A 22718-nucleotide genomic window follows, 5' to 3' on the forward strand; every position below is an offset into this window, starting at 1 on the left:
TGAGCTAGGTTGAGCTGGGCTGATGCAGGTGAGCTGAGCTGAGCTGGGCTGGGCAGAGCTGGATGAGCTGAGTTGAGTTGAGCTAGGTTGAGCTGGGCTGGGCAGAAATGGGTGAGCTGAGCTAGATTGTGCTAAACTGAGCTGAGCTGAGCCAGACTGGGCTGAGCCGAGTGAGCTGAGTGAGCTGTGCTGGACTATGCTAAACTGAGCTGGGCAGAGCTAGGATGAGCTGGCCTGGACTGAACAGAGCTGGTTGAGCTGAGCTGGGCTGAGCTGGGCTGAGCTGAGCCGGACTGGGCTAAGCCAGGTGAGCTGGGTGAGCTGGGTGAGCTGTGCTGGACTGGACAGAGCTGGTTGAGCAGACCTGAACTGGGTGAGCTGAGCTGAGTTGAGTTGAGCTAGGCTGAGCTGGCATGTGCTGGGCTGAGCCAGGTGAACTGAGCTGAGCTGGGCTGGGCAGAGATGGGTGAGCTGAGCTGGATTGTGCTAAACTGAGCTGAACTGATCTGAGCAGAGCTAAGCTGGGCTGAGCTAGTTGAGCTGAGCTAAGCTGGGCTAAGCTGAACTAAACTGGGCTGAGCTGAGTGAACCAGGCTGAGCTGGGCTGCACTGAGCCAGACTGGGCTGAGCCAGGTGAGCTGGGTGAGCTGTGCTGGGTTGAGCTGTGCTGATGCAGGTGAGCTGGGCTGAGATGGGCTGGGCAGAGCTGGATGAGCTGAGCTGAGTTGAACTGGACTGAGCCAGCTGAGCTGGGCTGAGCTGATTGAGCTGAGCTGAGCTGGGCTGAGCTAATTGAGCTGAGCTGAGCTGAGCTGAGCTGAGCTAGGCTGAGCTGGGCTGGGAAGAAATGGGTGAGCTAAGCTGGATTGTGCTAAACTGAGCTGAGCTGAGCTAAGCAGAGTGGAGCTGGGCTGAGCTGAGCTGGGCTGAGCTGGGCTAAACTGGGCTAAGCTGAGCTGAGCTGGGTGAACCAGGCTGAACTGGGTGAGCTGTGCTGGACTGTGCTAAGCTGAGCTGGGCTGAGCTGGGTTGGACTGGACAGAGCTGGTTGAGCTGAGCTGAGCTGTGCTAGGCTGGGCTGAGCTGGACTATAAAGAGCTGAGTTGAGTGGAGCTGATCTGGGCTAAGTTGGGCTGAGTTGGATTGAGCTGGGTGAGCTGAGCTAGGTGAGCTGGGTGAGCTGGGTGAGCTGAGCTTGACTGGACAGAGCTGGTTGAGCATACCTGAACTGGATGAGCTGAGCTAGGTGAGCTGGCTGAGCTGGTTGAGCTGGGTGAGCTGAGCTGGACTGGACAGAGCAGGGCTCGGCTGGACAGAGCTGGTTGAGCTGAGCTGTACTGGGTGAGCTGAGCTGATTGAGCTGAATTAAGCTGAGCTAGGCTGAGCTGGGCTGATCTGGATGAGCCAAGCTGATTGTGCTAAACTGTGCTGGTTTGAGTTGAGCAGAGCTGATCTGGGTGGGCTGAGCTGGGTGAACTGAATTGGGCCAAGCTGGGTGTGCTGAGCTAGACTGGGCTGAGCCAGGTAAGGTAAGCTGGGCTGAGTGGAGCAGAGCCAAGCTGAGCTGTCTACACTGGGCTGAGCTGGGTGAGCTGACCCGGGTGAGCTATGATGGGTGAGCTGCACTAGATGAGTTGCTCCACTTATCTGAACTGAGTGGGTGAACTAAGCAAGCTGGTCTGGGCTGGGCTAAGTGGAGTTGAAGTGAGAAGAATTGGCCTGAGCTGTCTGGTTGGTGAGCTAGGCTAACCATAGTAGGCTGAGCTGGATCCAGCAAAAATGAATTAGGTGAGCTGGCTTAACTTGGATGACTTTGATGATTGCTTTGGGCTGCATTAACCTGGCTGGGCCAGGTGGGTCTCACTGGGCTGAGCTGACCATGCAGGTCTATCCTGGCCAACATTTGGCTGACCTCAGTGGCCTGGTGGTGCTCACGCTGTGCTGAGTTGAGTCTCTCTTGGTCTCACCCACCACATACACACGATTCTTCTGACACACAGGGTTGGGCAATAGTGTGGCTGAGCCGGGGCAGTGAGGGTTGGGCTCATGGGAGCTGATTTCCTTACTGGCAGCTGTCTGGGGCTCTCCTTTTGCTGGGCTGAGCAGGTACACTGCAGTGTTCAGAGGAATGACAGAGCTGGCCCGAGCCTGGACTGACCTGAGCTGGGAGCCAGGGTAAAAGTGTCCTGAGTACAGGGATGGTATTGCTGGGGGCAGAAGGGCCAGATCTGCCAGCTGAAACCAGTAGCGCTCTCCACACCCACGCTCCAAGCCAGCTCCTGGGGCAGGGTGGGGGCTGCAGCCATGCAGATGGCAAAGCCTTGGAGCCTTGTGGTGGGCTCAGCCCGAGCTGCCGGGCTATGGGTCCTGACCCCTGACCCGCCAAGCATGGAAAGTCACCTTCTCACCCTTTTCTCTTTTGTCCCTCTTGGGTTCTCAGAGAGTGTGTCTTCTCCAAACCTCTTTCCCCTCATCTCCTGTGAGAACCCCCTGTCCGATGACAGCCGACTGACCGTGGGCTGCCTGGCCAAGGACTTCCTGCCTGACTCTGTCACCTTCTCCTGGAGCTATAAGAACAACAGTGGCATCAGCAGCCCAGCCATCCAGAGCTTCCCATCGGTCCTGAGAGAGGGCAAGTACGCCGCCAGCTCCCAGGTGTTCCTGCCCTCTATTGACATCAACCAGGGTACAGATGAGTTTGTGATGTGCAATGTCAAACACTCCAACGGTGACAAAAATGTGCAAGTGCCCATCTCAGGTGAGACAGGGCCTCTTCTTGGCTGGGCGGGTGAGGTGGGGCCTGACCAGTCCAGGCTGACTGTGTCCCCTTACTACAGGTGGTGGGGAACCACTGAAGCCCAATGTGAACATCTTCATCCCACCCCGTGATGGCTTCTCTGGCACCAACCCCCGCAAGTCCAGACTCATCTGCCAGGCCACGGGCTTCCGCCCCAAGAAGATCTCTGTGTCCTGGCTGCGGGACGGAAAGCCTCTAGACTCCAACTTCACCACAGACAAGGTGCAGGCTGAGCCCAAAGGGCCCGGACCCGTGACCTACAGTGTCAGCAGCATGCTGACCATCACCGAGAGTGAGTGGCTCAGCCAGAGCTTGTTCACCTGCGAAGTGGAACACAATAATGAGAGCATCCAGAAGAACGTGTCATCTGTGTGTAACGCTGGTGAGTAACCCTGCCCCTGATGGTGGCCCTCAACACACAGGTGTCCACTCAGGTCTGCAGACACTGCCACAGGTGAGACCAGCTTCTTCCTGAGCCTTGGCTTCCTGGAGAGGCCAAGGGCAGGGAGGGGCTGTGCAGGGCAGTTTGGGGCCACTTGTCAGGAGGGGCCCAGCACCCACCTCCAACAGGATCCCAGGGCTCAGGAAAAGGTCAGCAAAGCCGGTCATTCAAACCCACTCTCCTCCCCCAGGTGCATCCTCCATCAAAATCTTCACCATCCCCCCATCCTTTGCCAGCACCTTCCTCACCAAGAATGCCAAGCTGTCCTGCGTGGTCACAGATCTGACCACCTATGACAGCCTGACCATCTCCTGGACCCGTCAGAGTGGCAAGGATCTGAAAACCCACACCAACATCTCTGAGATCTTCCCCAATGCCACCTTCAGCGCCGTAGGAGAGGCCACCGTGTGTGTGGAGGAATGGGAGTCAGGAGAAAGTTTCACATGCACGGTGACCCACACAGACCTGCCCTTCCCGCTGAAGCACACCATCCACAGGCCCAAGGGTAGGCCCTGCCCCACCCTTCGTGCTGCATAAGACCCCCATAGCCTTGGGTGGGGCTGGGAGCATGCCTCTGCTCCCCCTGTTGTCAGGGGCAAATCCCACTGCACCCCGAGGTCACCACTGCCTCTCCTCCCACAGAATCCAAGAAGAACATGCCCTCTGTGTACGTGCAACCGCCCACCAGGGAACAGCTGAGCCTTCGGGAGTCAGCCTCGGTCACCTGCCTGGTGAAGACCTTTTCACCCCCAGACGTGTTTGTGCAGTGGATGCAGAGAGGACAGCCTATGCCCCCCGACACGTATGTGACCAGCTCCCCGCTGCCTGAGCCCCAGCACCCCGGCCTATACTTCGTCCACAGCATCCTGACCGTGAGCGAGGAGGACTGGAGTGCCGGGGACACCTTCACCTGCGTTGTGGCCCATGAGGCCCTGCCCCACTTGGTGACCGAGAGGACCGTGGACAAGTCCACCGGTAAACCCACCCTGTACAACGTGTCTCTGGTCATATCTGACATGGCCAGCACCTGCCACTGATCCCCAGCTGCCCCTCCAGGGTAGTACCCGGAGCCTTGGGCTGACCTGTCATTGCATGTGTGCATGCATGCAAACTGACTGTGCCAACAAGGTGGGGTGCTACATTCTATAAAAATTAGAAATAAAAATTTCCACTCAAAAGATGCTGGTCCTCAGTAAGCAATGCTCTCGCCTGCCAGGGCTGTGCTGCCCATGCCCTACAGACCACCTCCTGCCACCATCCCTACCCCTGCCTCGCCCTGGCCTCCCCGCTGCCTCTGAGAGTGCTGACCCCCTTGCAGAGCACTCACCACAGACAGAGCCAATGCTCCCCACCCCTCCACTGCTGCTATGGGCACACAGGGACAGGGTTGTGTGACACATGTGCACACACATTCACACAGACACACACACAGATATGGACACATAAGGGCACCTGCACATGTGCACATGGACATATGTGTAGATGTGGGCACACATGCACACAGACACAGGCATGCACGTGCAGGGGTGCACACACTTGCACACAGGCAGAGACATGCATGAAGTGGACATAGGCACACGAATATCACAAGCAAGGATATGGATACATCGACACAGGTACACAGCAATACACACATGTGCACATGCATTGACATGTACACAGAGACATGCATGCATGCATGCAAACTCAGATACACATGCGGAGTATACACATAGTGGTGCATGAAGAGATATGAACACATACACAGAGCACAGTTGCACAGAACACGGGCATACACAGACATGCACACACAGAGACATGAACACAAAGAAACATGCAGTGGACATGGGTACATGGACACAGACACACAGACACATAGATGCATACACACTTATGCACACATACAGGCACCAAGATATATACACACTTGTACACATATGCACAGATATGAACATACAGAAATGCATTTGTGCATGTATACAGAGACATGCACATATGTGGGCACAAATGCACATGAGTACAGAGGCACACATTCAGTGGACATGAACACATAGACACATGTATGCACGCACAGTTGTGTGCAAAGACATGGGCATATATACACAGGCACAGATATATGTATACTCATACACATGCACACACAGTCAGGCACACACACAGGTACTTGCACACAGACACAAGTCATAAGCACACATGTTTGCACACAGGTGCATAAAAGTGTGAACACATATATGTGCACATGGAGACACACACGTGCACATGTATGCCTACACTGTGTGCACTGGTCACTCAGTGCCTTTGCAGACACTACTGCCTCTCTGCAATGTACCCGCTGCGATGTTTCCTGCCCAAGGCCTGCTTGTCCTTTCTCAGCTTAGAGATGCAAACGTGGGCCACCCAGCCAGGACTCTGACCAGGGCCACCATTCCAGGCCCAGGGCAAATGGCTCAGAGAGCCACCTTGGCTGGCTGGGTGGCTGCAGCTCCTCAGGGACACTCCAGCCCCATGCAGATTGTTGATGAAACAGCAGAACCCACACTTACCTATGAGCAGAGAGAGCTGAGTGTGTTATGCAGGCAGAGAAGCTGATCTGGTGGCTCTGCCCCTGCAAACACCTGGTCCTGGAAACACAGAGAAAAGAGATAGCCTGCAGCTGGGAGTGAGGGGCCTAGGGGCCCCAGAAAGTCTCTATCCCTAGCAGATGGCACTGCCCCCTTTGGGCCACCTCCTAGACACCCCATGTTTCTGGCTCTTTGGCACCCAAAGGGGTGTCTGGGCTCCAGACACCTCCAAAGGCTTGTCAGCATTGGGGGCTCTGGACCATACTCTATGTGTCAGCCTGCCCATCCCAGAGCCACTCACCCCAGGGCCTCAGGCATCTGTCTGGCTCCCTGGTCCCAGAACCTCAAATCCTAGTGGGGCAGACCAGCTAGGGCCCCACACAGCCTCTCCAACATGCCCTCCACTCCAAGAAAGAGAGAGAGTGAGAGCCCCTGAGAAAGCAAAGACGGAGTCCCTCAGGCCCAGACTTCTATCTGCCCCCATAGCTGCCCCCAACCATAGGCAAAGGAGGCCCCACTTCCAGCCTCTCCAACCCCAGTGGCCCTGGCTGTGCTGCCCTCACCTCTAGAAGAGTCCACTGGGGCCCCTACCCTACCCCAGCCCTGCCGCACCCAGCCCCCACGTCAGTGAGCTGCTCTGTCACCGAACTTGCATCCTAGGGCTCCCAGAACAGGTGCCTCTGCCCAACCCCTCATCAGACTGTCAGAAGGCCCCTCCCTCCTGCCCTCTGCTTCTTCCCCACCACCCTCCCCGCCGGCCCTCCTGTGGGCAGCACAGCAGGGGGCTGAGGGCAGCAGCAGAAGGGTGGGCTGTCCAGTATGGGCAGAGCCTGAGACCCATGTTATATCCCCTACAGAGGGGGAGGTGAGCGCTGAGGAGGAGGGTTTTGAGAACGTGAACACCATGGCCTCCACATTCATCGTCCTGTTCCTGCTAAGTCTCTTCTACAGCACCACAGTCACCCTGTTCAAGGTAGATGGGCGGTCGGGCAGGCGGGCTGGCAGCAGGCAGGTTGACAGCGTGCGCATGTGCTCGGGCATGGAGACCCCCAGAGAAGCACCTCACACTGCCTCTCCCACCTGCAGGTGAAATGACCCACCGGACAGGAACATGGACACCAAGGAGCCGGAACCAAGGGGCCCCCGCCAGCCCTCAAATCTGCCTGTGCTACGCCCTAGCTGCCAGCACTAAGGAGCAGCTTCTCTGGACACGGCCCTGTGTGGAGGGAGTATGGGGCCCAGGTGTCGCTTTGCCATGGGTGCGCTTGCCACCTTGAAATAAATGTGCACATTTATCTTGTGAAACTGCTTCCTTGTGGAGGTTTTTTCCCCAACCACACTCCTGTGTGTTGTGTGAGCCTCTCAAACGGTGACCCCAATTCCGACAGGCACGTGGGAAAGGGAAGTCCCCTCTGCACAGGCCAGTGGTGGGGGCTGGTCAGCCTGGGGAAGGTAGATAGCCGAGCCTCGGGAATACAGGCCTGGTCTCCACAACACGACCTCAGTGTGGCCAAGCTGCAGCCTCCACATCATCAGCTGGGCCCACGCCCGGGACACCACAGCATGCACTGTCATTGTTGGTTGCTGGTCCTGGTGAGTCTGGCCACATCGAGATCTTGACCCACGCCTTGAAGCATGTGTGGAGTGTGCTGGTGGGATCTTGGGGGCAGACAGTGATGGATGACCAGTCAGAAAGGTGCATGAGAGGGAGGCAGGACAGCAGGGAAAAGCTCCGTCTACTATGTCACCAAAAGAAAGGCAGGTGGTGGCCAGGCTCAGAAGCAATAGCTGGGATTGAGATGCCAGGAGGTGGGAGCCCCACGAAGGGGATGTGGATATGAAGGTGTGAGTCAGGGTTTAGTGGGCCAAGGGACATGCAGAGTGCAGGACAGCTGTAGTGGCAAGGTTCTGGGCAGAGGCAGCTTTGGAGAAGGAGAGACCAGGGCAGGCATTGGTGGGTGCCTGCTGAACCAGGGTCCCGGAGGAGGCCATTTCAGGTGCAGGGGAGATGCACAGAGCTCACAATGCTGGCCATCATGGGGAGTCTGTGGCCCTGAAGGGGTGACTGGCTGTCCAGAATGGAATTAGAAAAGGACATGGACCCCAAGGGGAATCCATCCCCAGCGGTGGGCTCCAGGTGGACAGCCTCCAGGCTCCAACTCAGCTCTGGTTAAATGGACCCCATCCTGGCCCAACCTCACAGGCTGGGGCACTCAGTCAGGGCCCCTCATGGCTCAAGACAACACAGCATGGCTGGGGGCTCTTGTCTGGACATGGGCTGGCCACTCAGGAGGCTGTCTTGACAAAAAGCTACAGAAGAGACAGCTTCAACAACAGAAACTTATTCTGTCAGTATCTGGAGTCAGTTGCATGTGCAGCTGTCTGCTTTCCTAGCAGTGCTGTGTCCTTTCCCTGGTGTCCAGGCATGAATGCTCCTTGGCCCACTCTCTGCCTCTCTGTGCATGTGGTCTTTCCCTGTGTGCATCTGTCTGTCCCCGAAGGCCCCTTCTCATAAAGTCACAGTCATGCTGGACTGGGGCCCAACCCACTCCAGTGAAGTCTCACTTTCACTCATTCTTCTCATCCTCAGCCATCCTAACAAGGCATCTTCTGTGGTACTAGGCAGTTAGCATGTCAAGCCATGAATTAGGGGGACAAAACTCAAGCCATAACAGTCCACCCTCTGGGCCCTCTTAACTCACATCCTTCTCACATGCAAAATACCCCATCCTGACATCCTCGAGGGTCCGAACCCATGTCAGCCTCAGCTCTAAGTCCAAAACCTCACCTAAACCAGGCACAGGTTAGTGACCAATCCTGGGACTGAGAGTTCCCCAGTTGTGGCTGGTGGGCTGACCACAGGGCAAGCCCTCCCACTCCAGAGGGAGGAACTGAAGGGAGAAAGGGAGGAGAGACCATGGGCCTCAAGCAAGTTCAAAGCCTGCAGGGAAAACCTCATTAGATTTTGAGACCCCAGAAGACCCCTGGGCTCCGTGCTCTGCCCTCAGGGCCTATATGGCAGCCCACCCTCTGAGCCATGACCACAGACTCTGTGGTTCTGTCTCGAAGTCAACCTGTCCCCCTTCACCTCGTGTGTCTTCAGTGTCTGTAGGCCTGCTCCTGCTCCTGTAAGATTCTCCCATCCAAGTATTAACCAGGTCCAACCCTGCTTAGCTTCTGAGATCAGACAAGATCAGGCACATTCAGGGTTGTATGGCCATAGATTGTATGATTCTCAAAAGCCTTGTGGGCCTCACCCCCATCACTGCATGCTCTTCCTGATGCTGAGCTGGCTGGTGGCATCCATGAGGCACATGCATGACCCCTCAGCCCCACTTCATCCCTGTTTCCAGAGTTTGCTCTTGGGACAGTCCTGGCCCCTCCTCCCTGGCCTGTTGGCCACATGCCTCCTTCAGCTCCTCCATCTCCTCCCATCTCTACAGGCAAGAAGGAGACATCAGACCACACCTTCAGCACTTTGCCCATGACCCCTACTTTTCACAAAACACTAGAACAGAATCCAGTCACATCCACAACCACTTTGCAACAAGGGTCTCCCACACCCCAGTCTCCAGTGCTGAGGTCCTTGTTCCTGTCCGAGGACACAGGCACATGGACTGTTGGCATTTGTAATGACATGCATGTTTTCTGAGTTGGAGCAGGCTTTCTCTTCAGCTTCCACACTTTCTGGGGCACACACAGAATCGCCTTCAATGCCCTTGTTTCTACTGACTTCTCTAAGCTACTTGGGGTTTTCTAACACCCACCTCAGACTCTCCCGGCCTCCTCCCACCATCCCATTCTAGAGCCACATCCACACCCTGTTTCTGTACCAAAGTCTGCATTTGTTTCCTACCAGTGCTTCCTATGGGCAGCTGTGCCAAAGTCCCACCAACCAGGTGGCTTAAACAACAGAAATTCACCAGCTCAGTCCTGGAGGCTGGGAGCCAAGGTCAAGGGTTGTTGCATCAGCACCCTGAGGCTACAAGGAGAGGCCAGGGCCTCCCACCCTTGTTCCAGTGCTGCTGGCATCCTCCCTGGAAGAGCTCCCTTTTCACATGGCCTCTCTGTGCGTGTCTCTGTGTCCAAGGCCCTCTCCTGTGAGGACGAAGTCCTGTGGGATTTGGAGCCACCCTGCTTGGACAGGACCTCATCACCTTATAGGGAGGGTGACAGTCCTGCTGAGAGAGCCCAGGAAAAGATGGGGGCAGGGTTTTCAGGTTATCTGGAGAGAGTGAGGTAGGCTCTGCCATCAGGGGCCCTGAGCCAAGGACACAGTGCCGCCACCCAGCTCATGGCCTGTACACCAGCTACATCACTGGGATGGCATGTGGCCTGTCCCAGCCCTGACATTCAGTATGGCTGCTGGAGGCATGGAAGGAGGCAGCTGCAAGCCAACCCATTAGGGAGCTGCTGATGCTGGGACAGCTTCACAAGGGCCCAGGCTCAGGCCACTGCAGGGTGACCCTGCTGGACACGGTCTGGCAGGGCCATCTGCCCCAGGACACCTACCCCAGGATAATGCTGAACACCCCTTCTGAGACCAGCCACTCACAGAGTGGTTCCGAGCAGCAGAGCCCCTGGAAGCAGGAGCTGGCAACAGAAGGGTCTGATCCCAGTGTTGCCCAGGGAACCACACAGAAGTCCAGGCACACTGTGCCTCTCCTGTTGGGCAGCTAGGGGCCCCAGGCCCTTACTCTCAGCATACCTGGACTCGGGTGTCCTTCGGCAGCTGCAGGGAGTTTAGAACAATAGATACATAGAGTGCGGGGGGAGAGGGGGGCTGGGGGTCCAAGGGATGGGACAGAGGACTGTCCAAGCCTGCTCTCCAGCACACTCTGGACCCCCCAGGACTGGGGCCCCTCTCTCCTACTGCCCTGTGCCCTCAGTGGTGCCCAGACCTCAGGAGCCCAGCTCAGTCTGTCTTCCAGATGCAGCCATGCTTCCCAGGGCCCTGGGATGCAAAGCCCCAAAGGAAGGTGACCTTGTGACCCTGGCCTGTTTGGTGACAGGGTTCAAGTTGTCACCCAGCACTCAGGGGCACAGGAACTGCTCACAGATACCCCTGACTGTGCAAAAGAAACAGGTGTTGCCTACTTCTCCCTGACCATCATCTGGAAGCCTGGCCTGCACCGCTGCAGCATTGATCACCTTTTCAAGACCTCCCAGTGGTCTCCAGCATGTCCAGCACGTGCAAGCAGGTGCTGGGAGAGGTATGCTGGTGGACATGGGGCCCTGGCCTGCTGCGGTTCCCCTGTGGTAGCCCTGCCAGGCTGTAGGTCTGGACTCCCATACCGGGCTGGAGTCTGCTCCCACTGTGGTTCAGCAGTGCCCTGGGTCCTGTGAAATGGTCCTTCCATCTTCCAACAGATGGAGGCACATTCAGTATGTGTCCCTTTAGAGCAGTGCCCACCCCTGGGCTAAGGCCTGATAACTTGTTGGCTGTTCATGCCCTAAACCATCAGCAAGGTTGCTGTGTGGATGGTCCCCGAGCACTTAGAGGACCATCATGACAACAAAGTGGATGGGGTCCTGCCGGAGCTGGGAGGCACATTTGGGGAACACTGACAAGGGCATGATCTAGCCCTTGGGGTGTGGGGAGACAGAGCTGTGCCCTCACAAGCTGGGGGCAATGGGACACCTCAGCTCCACCCCAGGGTGGGGTGGGAGGAGACCCTACCTCACCCACCTGCTCCCCACCACCCTTTGCTGCCCCTAGACATGCCCAGCCAGGAGCTGGGATTCTGGGGGGCCTGGTAGCCACCTTCCCCAAAGGTCAGTCTCTTGGGCACAGATTAGGGGGTCAGGGGCCTCATGTTCCCTGTATCAACAATCCATCTGGCCATGTCACCCCATGAGGACACACATTTTGCAAAGCCTGCCAGTGGCCTGAGCATGACCACAGCTGGGCTGTGAGGACAAGATGCCCTTTCAGGGCACAAGCTGACATTGAACAGGGACTAAATGGAGCCAGGAAAAACCATGTGAGAGGGTAGCAGAGTGGGCACTGGCCCAACCTCAGGGACCTGCTGGGGCCCTGAGAGAAGACTGTGCCTATCCCCTCAGCCACAGTCTTACTGGAGGACAGGCTCTGGGTGGCTACTCATGCAGGGATGGGAGGGAGGGTCACTGACCTGCTAGGCACATGGGACTAGGCCAGGGGATCCTGGGCCCATTCTCCAGAGGAGAAGCAAGGCTCCAGCTTAGGTGTCTCGCACTCCCTGCCCCCAATGCCCCAGCTCTGTACCCCCCTGGCTGCCACACCCCATGACCCCACACCCTGCTCAGGTGCAATGGCCATGAGAGCAGATGCCATCACAGCAGAGAAGCCCAGCTCAGTAGTGAGCCGCACACAGCCAGAAGGCAGGGGCCACCCCAACTCTACCTGGGTAGAGACACTGCCCCCAGGAGCCTAGCCCTGACTTCGACACCTCCTCCCTCCTGCCCTCTGGCCAGCTGCATGAACAGCTTTGGTTCCTTGCACCTGCTTCCTGTTTCTGTCTCAGCCATCGGATATGCCCCAGTCACAGGACCAAGGGCCTGAGAGTGGATGCCATGAAAGCACCTGGGTGTGCGGCCAGGGTGGGCTGGGCGGCCCTGGTCCACACCAAACACACATGCATGCTCACACTGCAGGCACACAGATGTAAACATGCGCCCAGCACACACCAAGCACAAATGCACACACACACACACAGGCAGGCAGACTCAGTACACATGTAAATGCATGTGTGTGCACACAAGGGCCACATGTGCCAGTTTGCAGGCAACATGCACACTTCACACACATGACTCACATGTCCCTGGGACCTGTCTAACCAGGGTGTGGAGTTGAGAGGTGCCCTGCTTGTCTTGGGGGCAGTGTCACCACAGAGAAGTGGGCATTTCACATGGGGCTGCTGGCTGCCACAGGGAAGCCATGAGCCAAGAGCTTCAGAAGGCCAATGGGATTCTCCATAGAGCCTGCAGGTGGCATGGCCCCACCACAGCCAGGCTGTGATAGGACATGCTGGTGGTAACTTGCTCCAGCAGCCACGGAAAACAAGCACAGTGCTGTCCCTCCCTGCTGTCCTGTCCACACCCAGGGTGCCCATCCCACCCCTGACTCTGGCCATCTCCCCAGGAAGCTGATTTCCTGCCCTGGTCTCTTCAGCCTGATCAAGCTATCTCCATGCCCTGTAGCCCAGGGTCAAGTCCACAGGGTCTCCCTGCCTGTCCACTGACCCCCATGTGTCCTCGTGGGGGTACCACGCACCCTGGCTTCTTGCCCTTCCACCCCACTGCTGTCCCTCAGCAGGCTGTCCCAGACTCTGAGCCCCCCAGTCAGCTTTAAGTCTACATGAAGCCCCAACTGCCCTGATGAAACAACCAGCCCTTGGTCCCACCTTGCTGAGCTTCCTTCTTGCCCTTCCAGCACACTCTGTGGCTCACTGATTATATCTGTTGGCTATTCTCTGTCCTCACCTAGAAAAGTGACTCCATAAGCACAGGGTTCTCTGTTGCTCCCTGATGGCCTCTGGCAGGTGAGACCCAGCAAGCAAGTAGGACTCAGTCAGCAGGTAGAAAGCACTCAGCAAATACGCACAGTGAGTAGGCATCACTGATCCCGCTGGCTCAATCCCAGCTTCGAGTCTGCCTTCCCCATCATGTTTGCCTCACCTGTGACAGGTGGGCCCACTGCTGTACTCTCGCCATCATGTCCCTCTGAAATCCACCTCACCCACTCTGCTGTCTCAGTAAATGATCATCCATCACGGGCATCCACAACCCTCAACCCACCTCTGTGCCTAGCCAAACTCCTGCATCAGTGCTCAGGACACAGTCCAGGCCCATTATCTCCCACCTGGAGTTCACGGCAGCCCTGCCAGCCTCCTGGTTGCCCCTCCTTACCCATGACCAGTGTGGCCTTTTGAAACCTGAACTGTCCTGGAAGCCAAAACTCAAACCTGCTGGTGAGTTCCCATAACATCAGAGCAAAATTGAAGTTCATTCAGCCCCAAAGATTACCTGTGGGGCCTACAGCCAGGCCTGTCAACACCACCTCCTCATGGCTACCATGCCTGCTCTTCTCTGTCACAGTGCGTCACTGTCTGTGTGTCCCCATGGCCCTTCCTGTCACCACACTGGGCTCTGCAAGAGCAGGGTTACTGTGTGTCCAGTAGCCACATCTACTGAGGGAATGCATGAAGAAATAGAGGGAGAAAGGGAGGGAGGTGGGGAGGGGAGGGGAGAGGAAGGGGGGTGGCCTGGTTTAGGGCTTAAAGATCTCAGAGCCCCAAAGGTGACAGCATTGGGGTCTCTGTCCAAGCTATGTCGTATAGCCCCCCTGCACAAAGGAGCCCCCGTGGGATCACAGCTGTCACCCAGTTGTCCCCAAGGGAGCAGCTCCTGGCTCTTCACTCTGACCTTGGAGACACACCATGGATCCCCATCCACAGGCCCTTGGGAGGCCAGGAAGGAGGTGTGGCCCATGGTTCCTCTAGGTGTCTGGCTGGGCCCAGGGGGACTGTACTGGAGATGCATTCTGTCTGGGAAACACATTTATAAAACATCATATAACATCCTGCAAGAAGCATGTTGTCATCAATGCAATCTGATTCGCACACCTTTCTGGGGCCAAAGCACTACCAGCCCCAGCCAGGCCCTGCCTGTAGCTCCTGCCCAGCCAGCACCTCAAAGCTGGTCTGGTGGTTTCATGCTCTTCCCCTGTTTCCTCAACAGGAAGAGCTGGGGACTGTCCTCCAACATGACTTCCCTTTTCCACCTCCAGCAAACACCAGTTGGTCTCTGCCTGACTATGGGAATCAATCCACCAGGGGCGTGTGACAGCATCAGTGGGCCCCCAGCACACTGTTTCCTTTTGCAGGACTGGGCATGACCCTCCTCTGCACTGTGGCCACAGGCCTTCATTCAGTGCTGTGACATGAGGGCGAGGGTGGTCTCCCCTACACACACTGCAGCTCCCCCACTTGCATGCCACCCTCTAGGGGAGAAACATCTGTTTCCAGTGGTCGTAGCAAACAGGACACACACTCCCTACACCTAAATCAAGGCTTGACAAGCCTGCTCAGCAGTGTGGAGTTCATTGCCCAGCACCTGTGTGCGGTCCAACTGACCCCTCTCTTTTGCTGCTGGGGTGGGTCTGAGCCTATTCTGACCCCTGGCTTGTGTGCTGAGGCCTCTAGGACCTGGGCAGAAACCAGGCTGTGTTCTCTGATCAAGAACCCCAGGCCTATCCCCGACCCCCAGGGGCCCCTGTTTGCTGAGTTTATTCAGGAGACAAGGGGCTGGGATGAAACCTCAGAGGGCAGTCAGAGATTGGAAGAGCAGAGGCAGGACCCCTGCCCTTGCTGTTAGGACACACCAGTCAGGGCCACATCGATGCACACAAATCACCAGACCAAGGACATTATAGGAAAATACATACTCTTGGGGTAAATAAGTGCTTTGTCAGAATGATACTGATGCCATGAACTTTAAAAATAAAACTTGTAAATTTGCCTACAAAAAGTTCAACATCTACAAGAATAAAGTTACTAAAAACAAAGTAAAATGCTACGGGAGAGAAAGTGGCCAAAGAGTCTGACATTGGAAGGAATCTGTATTAGGCAGGATTGTTCAGAAACGAGAAGATATATGAGGTCAAAGATAGATCGATCGATTGATGACAGCTAGATCAATGATAAACAGATAGATGCATATATACAGAGAGCAGGGAGGAGACTGATTGATTTAAGGACTTGGCGCATGTGATTGTGAAGTCTGGGTGAGTCCAGAATGTCTAAGGCAGACCAGCAACCCGGAGACCAAGGGCAGAGTTAATGTTGCAATGAAGCCTTGGGCCGGCAGAACCCCTCTTCCTCAGGAAGCCTTGGTCTTCTTCCTCTTCAGGCCTTCATCTGATCAGACGTAGCCCACCCACATTAGGAAGGGCAACATGCTTCACTCAGCATCTACTTATTTAAGTCATAATCACACCTTTAGAATACCTCCACTCTCTGGACTAGTGCCTGACCAAATGCCTGGGTTCTATGGCCTAGCCAAGTTCATAAAATCAGCCACCACAGAATCCTCAGGAATGAGCATTGGAAACATGCAGTGAGTGGAACAAACTTGACCTTCAAGGAGAAGCTTTCGGTGCAAGATGGGCAGGAGAAGGTCATTTCTAGTAGGCTGTAAGTACAGATGATCAATGAAACACATGAAATTGTTGAGATGCAAATAATCAAAGAAAACTGACTTCAGACAACTGGCCATTCATTCACTGATGACCCACAGTGTGCTAAGCAGGTATCCAGGTAGACAGACACACAGTGTGTCTGCACTGTGGCATTTTTGTCCTGCTGGTACAGACCAACTTAAAAAAAAGTGGCCTTTGAAGCACAGGAAGCCAGACAAGGATAGAAGCACTGACACCAGGTATGCTTAGTAGAGAGATGTCCAAGACCCTTCATTGAGGAGGGAACTTTGACCTTCAGGGTCAGTGTGGGGTGATAGTAGGCACATTTTCAGCAGAAGTAGAAGGTGAAAAGGTCCCAAGGCAAGAATGTGCTTCACAAGCTCAAGGAGCAGCAAGAAGACTAATGGGGCCGTGTGGGCAGTTGGGGAGACAGAGCAGGGCTGGCCTTGTAGGGGTGAACCTGGCTTGTTGGGCTTCACTGTGGGTGATGGGAGGCCCTGAGGGGTTTTGGCAGGGATGGGTGCAAAAGTCTTGGTGGGAGACAGGCTGAGGGGATGGGGTAGGGCAGTGGGACAGGTATTCAGATCATGGATCATATTCATCAGTCAATGAGTATGCAGAGTGATGCCTCATGGCACCAATGGGTAGCTGTTTACTGATTTCAGAGACTCAAGAATTCTCTTTTCAGTGTGATGGGTGTAAGATGCTGTGATGAGACACAGCTCTGAGACCTGGCTATGGCCTCAGAAAGAAGTCAGAGAGGAATGTCAGACCTGGGAGCCATGGGCACATGGGAGGTATCTATACTCCCAGGTTGGTCTGGGATGTCCAAGGAGAGGGAGAGGAAAGAAGAGAAGTCAAAGGTAAGAGGCCAGGAGGAGAGGAGGACTCAGCCACCAAGGACAGAGAGCAGGAGGAAGAGAGGGGCCAGGCAGAGCACAGGCACAGAGCAGCGGAGCCAAGGGCAGAGATGGTCCCACTGTGTCCAGAGTTTTTAGTAGGTCTGGTCACAGGTCAGGCAAAGCTCACATCATGGTGACCATCCAAGGGCAGGCTTGATGGTAAGGTGGGGTCAAGACTGGACTAGAGTAGGCTCAGAGGAGGATGAGGAGGCCGAGCTCTCTTGAGCGGAAACACAGGCATGTCCAGCGGGAACCACAGGACTTTGCCCCAGAGTCTAAAGAGCCCACGCTCTGCCCACCACACTGCACACTGCAGGGACTGACTGCCCACTGTGTCCTGGGTCACAACACAGTAACTGTCACCACTCTTGAAGGACAAATGAACCACTCTACATACCTCATGGTCACATCAGGAGAGAAGCTGGTGGCCTTAAAACTTTGGAAAGGATAAAACATCGAATTAATCAAAGTGAGGCAGGAGACAGCATAGGAAGAACTCTGAGACTGCAATACTGTCACTGGCTAGCATCTAGCACCCTGGTTGCCAGGGAATGCCTTTTACCAATTAGGTAGAATAAATAGTAAACAGAGGCAGGAAGGAGGAAGGAGACAAGTCTCACATGTTAATTCAGCAGTCCTAAGCCTGGTCTGATAATATTGCCAGGTGTTCCAATATCACAAGAAACACTATGTTAGCAAGAAAGAAGGAAAGTGCCCCAATTGCAGTTAACTTCCTCTTGTCACATATTTGTTTTACAACAGGATGACCAAGGGGAGTCTGGAGTAAGATAAGGATTGGGGGCTGAAAGATCCCACACATGCCTAAGTTTGGATAGTCACATTCCCACAGGAAAGCTGGCACCACATTTACCCATTAATCAATATATGACCTTTTTCCCTCCTATCCCACCAACTATATAAGTCCTGAGAACAAAGGACTCGGTCTCTCTCTCTCTCTCTCAGGGGCTCAGGGGCCTCTTGGCTCTTGGGCCACAGGGCCTCTGGCCACCTGGCCTCAGGCTGCCCAGGGGCTTGCCACCCTGGTCTCCAGCCTCTCTTGCTTTTCTCACCCTGTTTTGTCCTGAAACTTTGCCTTTCACCCCCTACTCGACCCAGTTCTGTTCTCTTCCATGGGAATGGGCCACTAATAAACTGATTACATACTACTAAATTTGCTTATATGTATTTCTTTACATGTGTCAGCAAGAAGAAACAGATCTCTCCTGTCAACAAAAGTGCAAATTTGAAAGTTGGTAAAAGAACAACAAAATAAATATAGAGACAGAAGGAAGGAGATAATTGCACAAGCAAAAAAAAAATCAATAAAATATAAGAAAAGAAGCAACACAGATACAAAACAGGAAAAGCTCTGAAGAGACTGGTCAAAAAAAAAAACACAGCCAAATATATATACTTACAGTTCTATATAATTACTCATTGATGAAAGCAATAAGAGTAAATAATAAATGTACTAATAGATAAAATTTTAAATCCTAGAATAGTGCCTTATGAAAAAAATGATTCAGGTAGAGAAAAATCAATACCACCACATTTATTAAATAAATTGAAGCAGTAATTTAAAATGCCAGGGCCATCTTTCAAGAAACTTTCAAGAAATACATTGTTCAGATTTTGTTCAAATGCTTTCAAAAAGTGAAAAAGAGCAAATAATCCTAACCTCATCCTATAAAGCCAGTATAAGCTTCATAAGGAACCATACAAGGGAAATTTTGGAACAATATCACTCATGAAATACACACAAGTATTCTGAAGAAAATATTAACAAATAGCTCTGGCTGGTGTGGATCAGTGGATTGAGTGTGGGCTGTGAACCAAAGGATCTCCAGTTCGATTCCCAGTCAGGGCACCTGCCTGGGTTGCAGGCCAGGTCCCCACTGGGGCCCACATGAGAGGCAACCACACATTGACATTTCTTTCCCTCTCTTTCTCCCTCCCTTCCCCTCTCTCTAAAAATAAAATATTTAAAAATATATCATTTTAAAAATAAAATATTTAAAATATATCATTTTAAAAATAAAATATTAACAAATAACTATCCTACTTGTAAAATATAGGTAATTTGCCATGCCCATGTTAGATTTGTTTCCAAAATACAAGAATAGTTTGACATTGGAAAATTTATAAATGTCTTTCAAAGCATTAACCTAACAAAAGAAAACAATCTTAGGATCATCTCAAGGATACAGAAAATAACTTGAAAGAATTTAACACTTTTATTACATAAAACTTTTCTGGTAAACTAAAAATACAATGGTGTTTCTTTGACCTGAAAAAGTTTATGAAAAACCTTTAAAAATTTTCCCCATGGGAAGTAGTTGGAAGCAACACTGTACTGGATTCTGGTATACTAAGTAAGACCAAAAAAGTATTACAGCATGACAATTTTCTAAATACAAAAGAAAAAACCTAGAAGAAATACAAAAATAGTTACTACTTAAAATAACAGGTAACTGACTAAAATGCCAACACATGGAAATCAGAGTCAGTGCTAGAGTCCAGCAGGAAACAAGAAATGGTGTTTTTGTAAAGATGTCAGATATCTGCTTCTGTTAGGGGCACACTGGTAACTGGTGCCCACCTTCTTCTGGAGGGTATTGGAAGATCTGGAAGGAATCATCCAAAACTCTTCTGGAAGGCTGCGAAGACTTAATAAAGTAGTGAATAACTACAGGCCCAGAGCCAAAAGGATACTGATATTCCAAGATGTAAACTGTAGGAGACCATCCTATGTGGTGTGGGCCCAGCTCCCACTGGGAGATGCACAGGACCCACACCATGGATAGATTTTCCCAGGGGGAATCAGGCCTGCAATGTACCTAGGCCACTTTGAGTCTTGCTTTTGCTAAAAAAACAAACAAACAAACAAAAAAACTCTCTCACCCTGAATTGAGGACATTTACTGCAAAGTAACTTCCTAAAATCCATGATAAACCTTCCAAGGATGAGTGTAAACAGTTCAACCAGTTTTTCCTTTTCATTTACAAATATACCTCTCCTGTGATGTGATTAGCAGCATTGGCTCCTTTGTTTTCTGTAAACAAAGGTAACCACCTAAAGCCAACGAGTGCACAGTAAATGAGGACCTTCATGTAATGTGTGTAATGTGACCAGAAAAAGAAATAAAGGTCTGTCATGGCAGAGGCCACAGCTTTTGGCTCCTCTTGAGAGTGAAGCCGCCCACCCTTTTCCTCCACAGGACTCGGTGGTCCGTGTGAATGTCTCTCCCCATCCATAATGTCTCAGACCCCACAAGCCGGGGTCCACTTCATTAAACCTGGCACCTTAGCCAATCCTCAAACAAAGACTTTTTCTGATTCTGGAATAAACAGCTGAGAAATAGAGTGGCAATTTTGACAATCTTATGGGACTAAGAAGGAACAACTTGGAGGCCAGGACCCACAGGTCAAAGGCCATGATGAATCCCTGTACTTCATACCAGAACCTGCAGACTATTGCCATGGGTGCAGAGACGGGGAAGCTACCCCTCATGTGGACTGCAGCCTAGTCACATCAGTGGGGTCTCTAGCAGAGCTCAGTGTCTGCTGCCGTGAGAAGCTGACCCCCACTCCACAACAGGACACTGCCAAGAAACACAGGAAAATCATCACGGGAAATTATTGCGTCACTTTGGGCTCCAGCACTCAGCTCCACATGCTTGAACACAATGTCTGCACAGAATCACAAAGAGCCAGACACAAGGAGACAAAAGCACGTGAGGAAGAGTGAGGACCAGCCATGTCCCCAGACTTCAGCTCCAGGAATCACCAGATACAGACTTCTAAAATAACAAGCCACTACATTCCAGGAGTAGAAAGGCAGCCTAAAAATTTTATCAGAAATTTTCAGTGGGAGCAAGGGAGAAGACATTTTTAAAGATGTAATTGCAGAAATCTCTCCAAATCTAAGGAAAGGTGCCACCCCATAACTCAGAGTACAGCACAGAGAGAATCACATCTCTCCACACATCCTAAGCCTGCTGAATGCTAATGGACAACAAAATATACAACATGAGGCCACAGGAGGGTTAAGATCACAGGAGGATAAAAGGCACACTATGCAAATGTTAACAAAGAGAAGCATCATGACCATATTTAACTCAGGTAAAACGAGATGCAAGGCAAAAAGCATCACTGGAGACAATGAGGATGAGGCAGTCTAAGATGTGTGCACCTATAATACAGCTGTAAAATGTAAGGCAACAAACTGACAGGACAGGACATGTTACATAAATCCACAGTGACAGTGAGAGATGTTAGCATCTGCTTCTCAGTAACTTACAGAACAAGCAGATAAAATCATTATAATGATGCACTTAATTTGAACAAAATAATTGACAGGTTTGACCTGCTGGGCACCCGCAGACCTCAGAAAGCACGTTCATCTCAGGCCCTCTGAGGCACTCACATGCACTAACATATGGACATAATGAAAGCTGAACACACTCCTAAGACCAAATCCACTGTATCGCATAATGGTGCGGTATAGCCTTAATGATTTTCATCCTCTCCTTTTCCTGTCTCACTTGATCTTGGCCACCACTCTGTGCCTGGTGGGATGGCCTCAGACTCTAATCCAAATGTCCTTGATTCAGGTCTTGGAGCCACTGTTCCACCCTAGGCCCCCTTCCCTGAGATTTTGAATTCAACTTTCTTTGTAACCCTACCACTTACACTCAGGTCCTGGGTCCAGTTTCTGGAACTGTTGCCCTCTGGCTGCAGGAGATGGGACCCTTTGATGCTATTATGAAGGCTTCTGGTTTCACACTGTTCCCTGAGTGGGCAGAAGAGGATGGGGCCTGTCATTTTCTCTCTTCAGTAGCTCAATATCACTTATGGCCAGTGGAGCTACTCCACCATTCTTATCATTGCTCCTGCTCCCCTGTCTCTCAAAGGCCACAGACAGTGCAAATGGCACCACACCTCTCCCCCATTACCATAATTAATAATAATAATTAATTTTATATTGTAGTCAAAAACACAACATAACTTACCATCTTAAACCTTCTTATGAGTACAGGTCAGTGTTATTAACACATCCATAATGTGATCCAAGCCTCACCACCATCCATCTCCATAACTCTTTTTATGTTGTAAAGCAAAAACTCTGTCCTCATTAAACAATAATCTCTCAAAGGAAAGATGGCGGCGATGTAGGTGGGAGCCCACTTGCTCATGGACCCAGCTGGGACACCAACCTGGTCTTCTGAAGAGCAGAGTGAACAGCCAACAGAATCCCGATGATATGACCTTTAGAAACCAAAGAGTGCAAAGGACACTTAAAAATGGGCAGTAAAATTTTGTAAGCCAATGGAAAGGTCTCTGGGCCTTGCTCCGGAGATGGCAGCTGCTGCAAGAGAACTGGAAGAAAGCCGGGTCAGTGATAGCAACCTAGCAGTTCTATCCCCTCCCAGAGTGAGGAAGTCGCAGACCTGTGCCAGGGGAGACCTGGACACTTAAAGTCACTGAGGGGATGAAAGGCAGTAATTGACACAAAGCCGGCAGCATACCCTGACTGGGCTGATGGTCACTGGCTGGGACAGTGCCAGAGAAATTGGGGAGCTGGGTGACACCTGGAGCAGAGATAAGAGAGTAGCCATAACTGGCCTTGACCCAGATTAGCCCTGGACTGGTCAGAGAGCTAGAATGTATGGAAAATCAGGTGCTTATTAGGAGAGGCAGGTGGCACCGAAAGGGATTTTTCTCAAAATACAATCTCAGCCCCTGTGCAGGGACCTCACACGCAGCAGCCAGGCTGGCAGAGGGAAAGGGTGGGGGCATGATTTGCTCCCACTCAGTTCACCTCATGAAGCAATCAAAGGGTTGCATAATGAGGTGGA

The 22718-nt window shown here is 52.6% G+C and overlaps 2 gene segments (V, D, J or C); both read left to right on the forward strand.

Annotated features, from left to right (window-relative positions):
• The window catches only part of LOC123818626, a 44692-nt gene extending 37608 nt beyond the window's left edge, over positions 1 to 7084 (forward strand). The window contains 6 exon segments of the C gene segment in view: positions 2441 to 2758; positions 2838 to 3179; positions 3430 to 3744; positions 3882 to 4214; positions 6637 to 6752; positions 6866 to 7084. Coding sequence covers positions 2441 to 2758; positions 2838 to 3179; positions 3430 to 3744; positions 3882 to 4214; positions 6637 to 6752; positions 6866 to 6874 — 1433 coding nt within the window.
• The window catches only part of LOC123818629, a 95797-nt gene that overhangs the window by 3992 nt on the left and 69087 nt on the right, over positions 1 to 22718 (forward strand).

The sequence above is a fragment of the Phyllostomus hastatus genome, unplaced genomic scaffold (assembly GCF_019186645.2).
Source record: "Phyllostomus hastatus isolate PE091 unplaced genomic scaffold, TTU_PhHast_1.1 phas_contig_287, whole genome shotgun sequence".
Classification (NCBI taxonomy): Eukaryota; Metazoa; Chordata; class Mammalia; order Chiroptera; family Phyllostomidae; genus Phyllostomus; species Phyllostomus hastatus.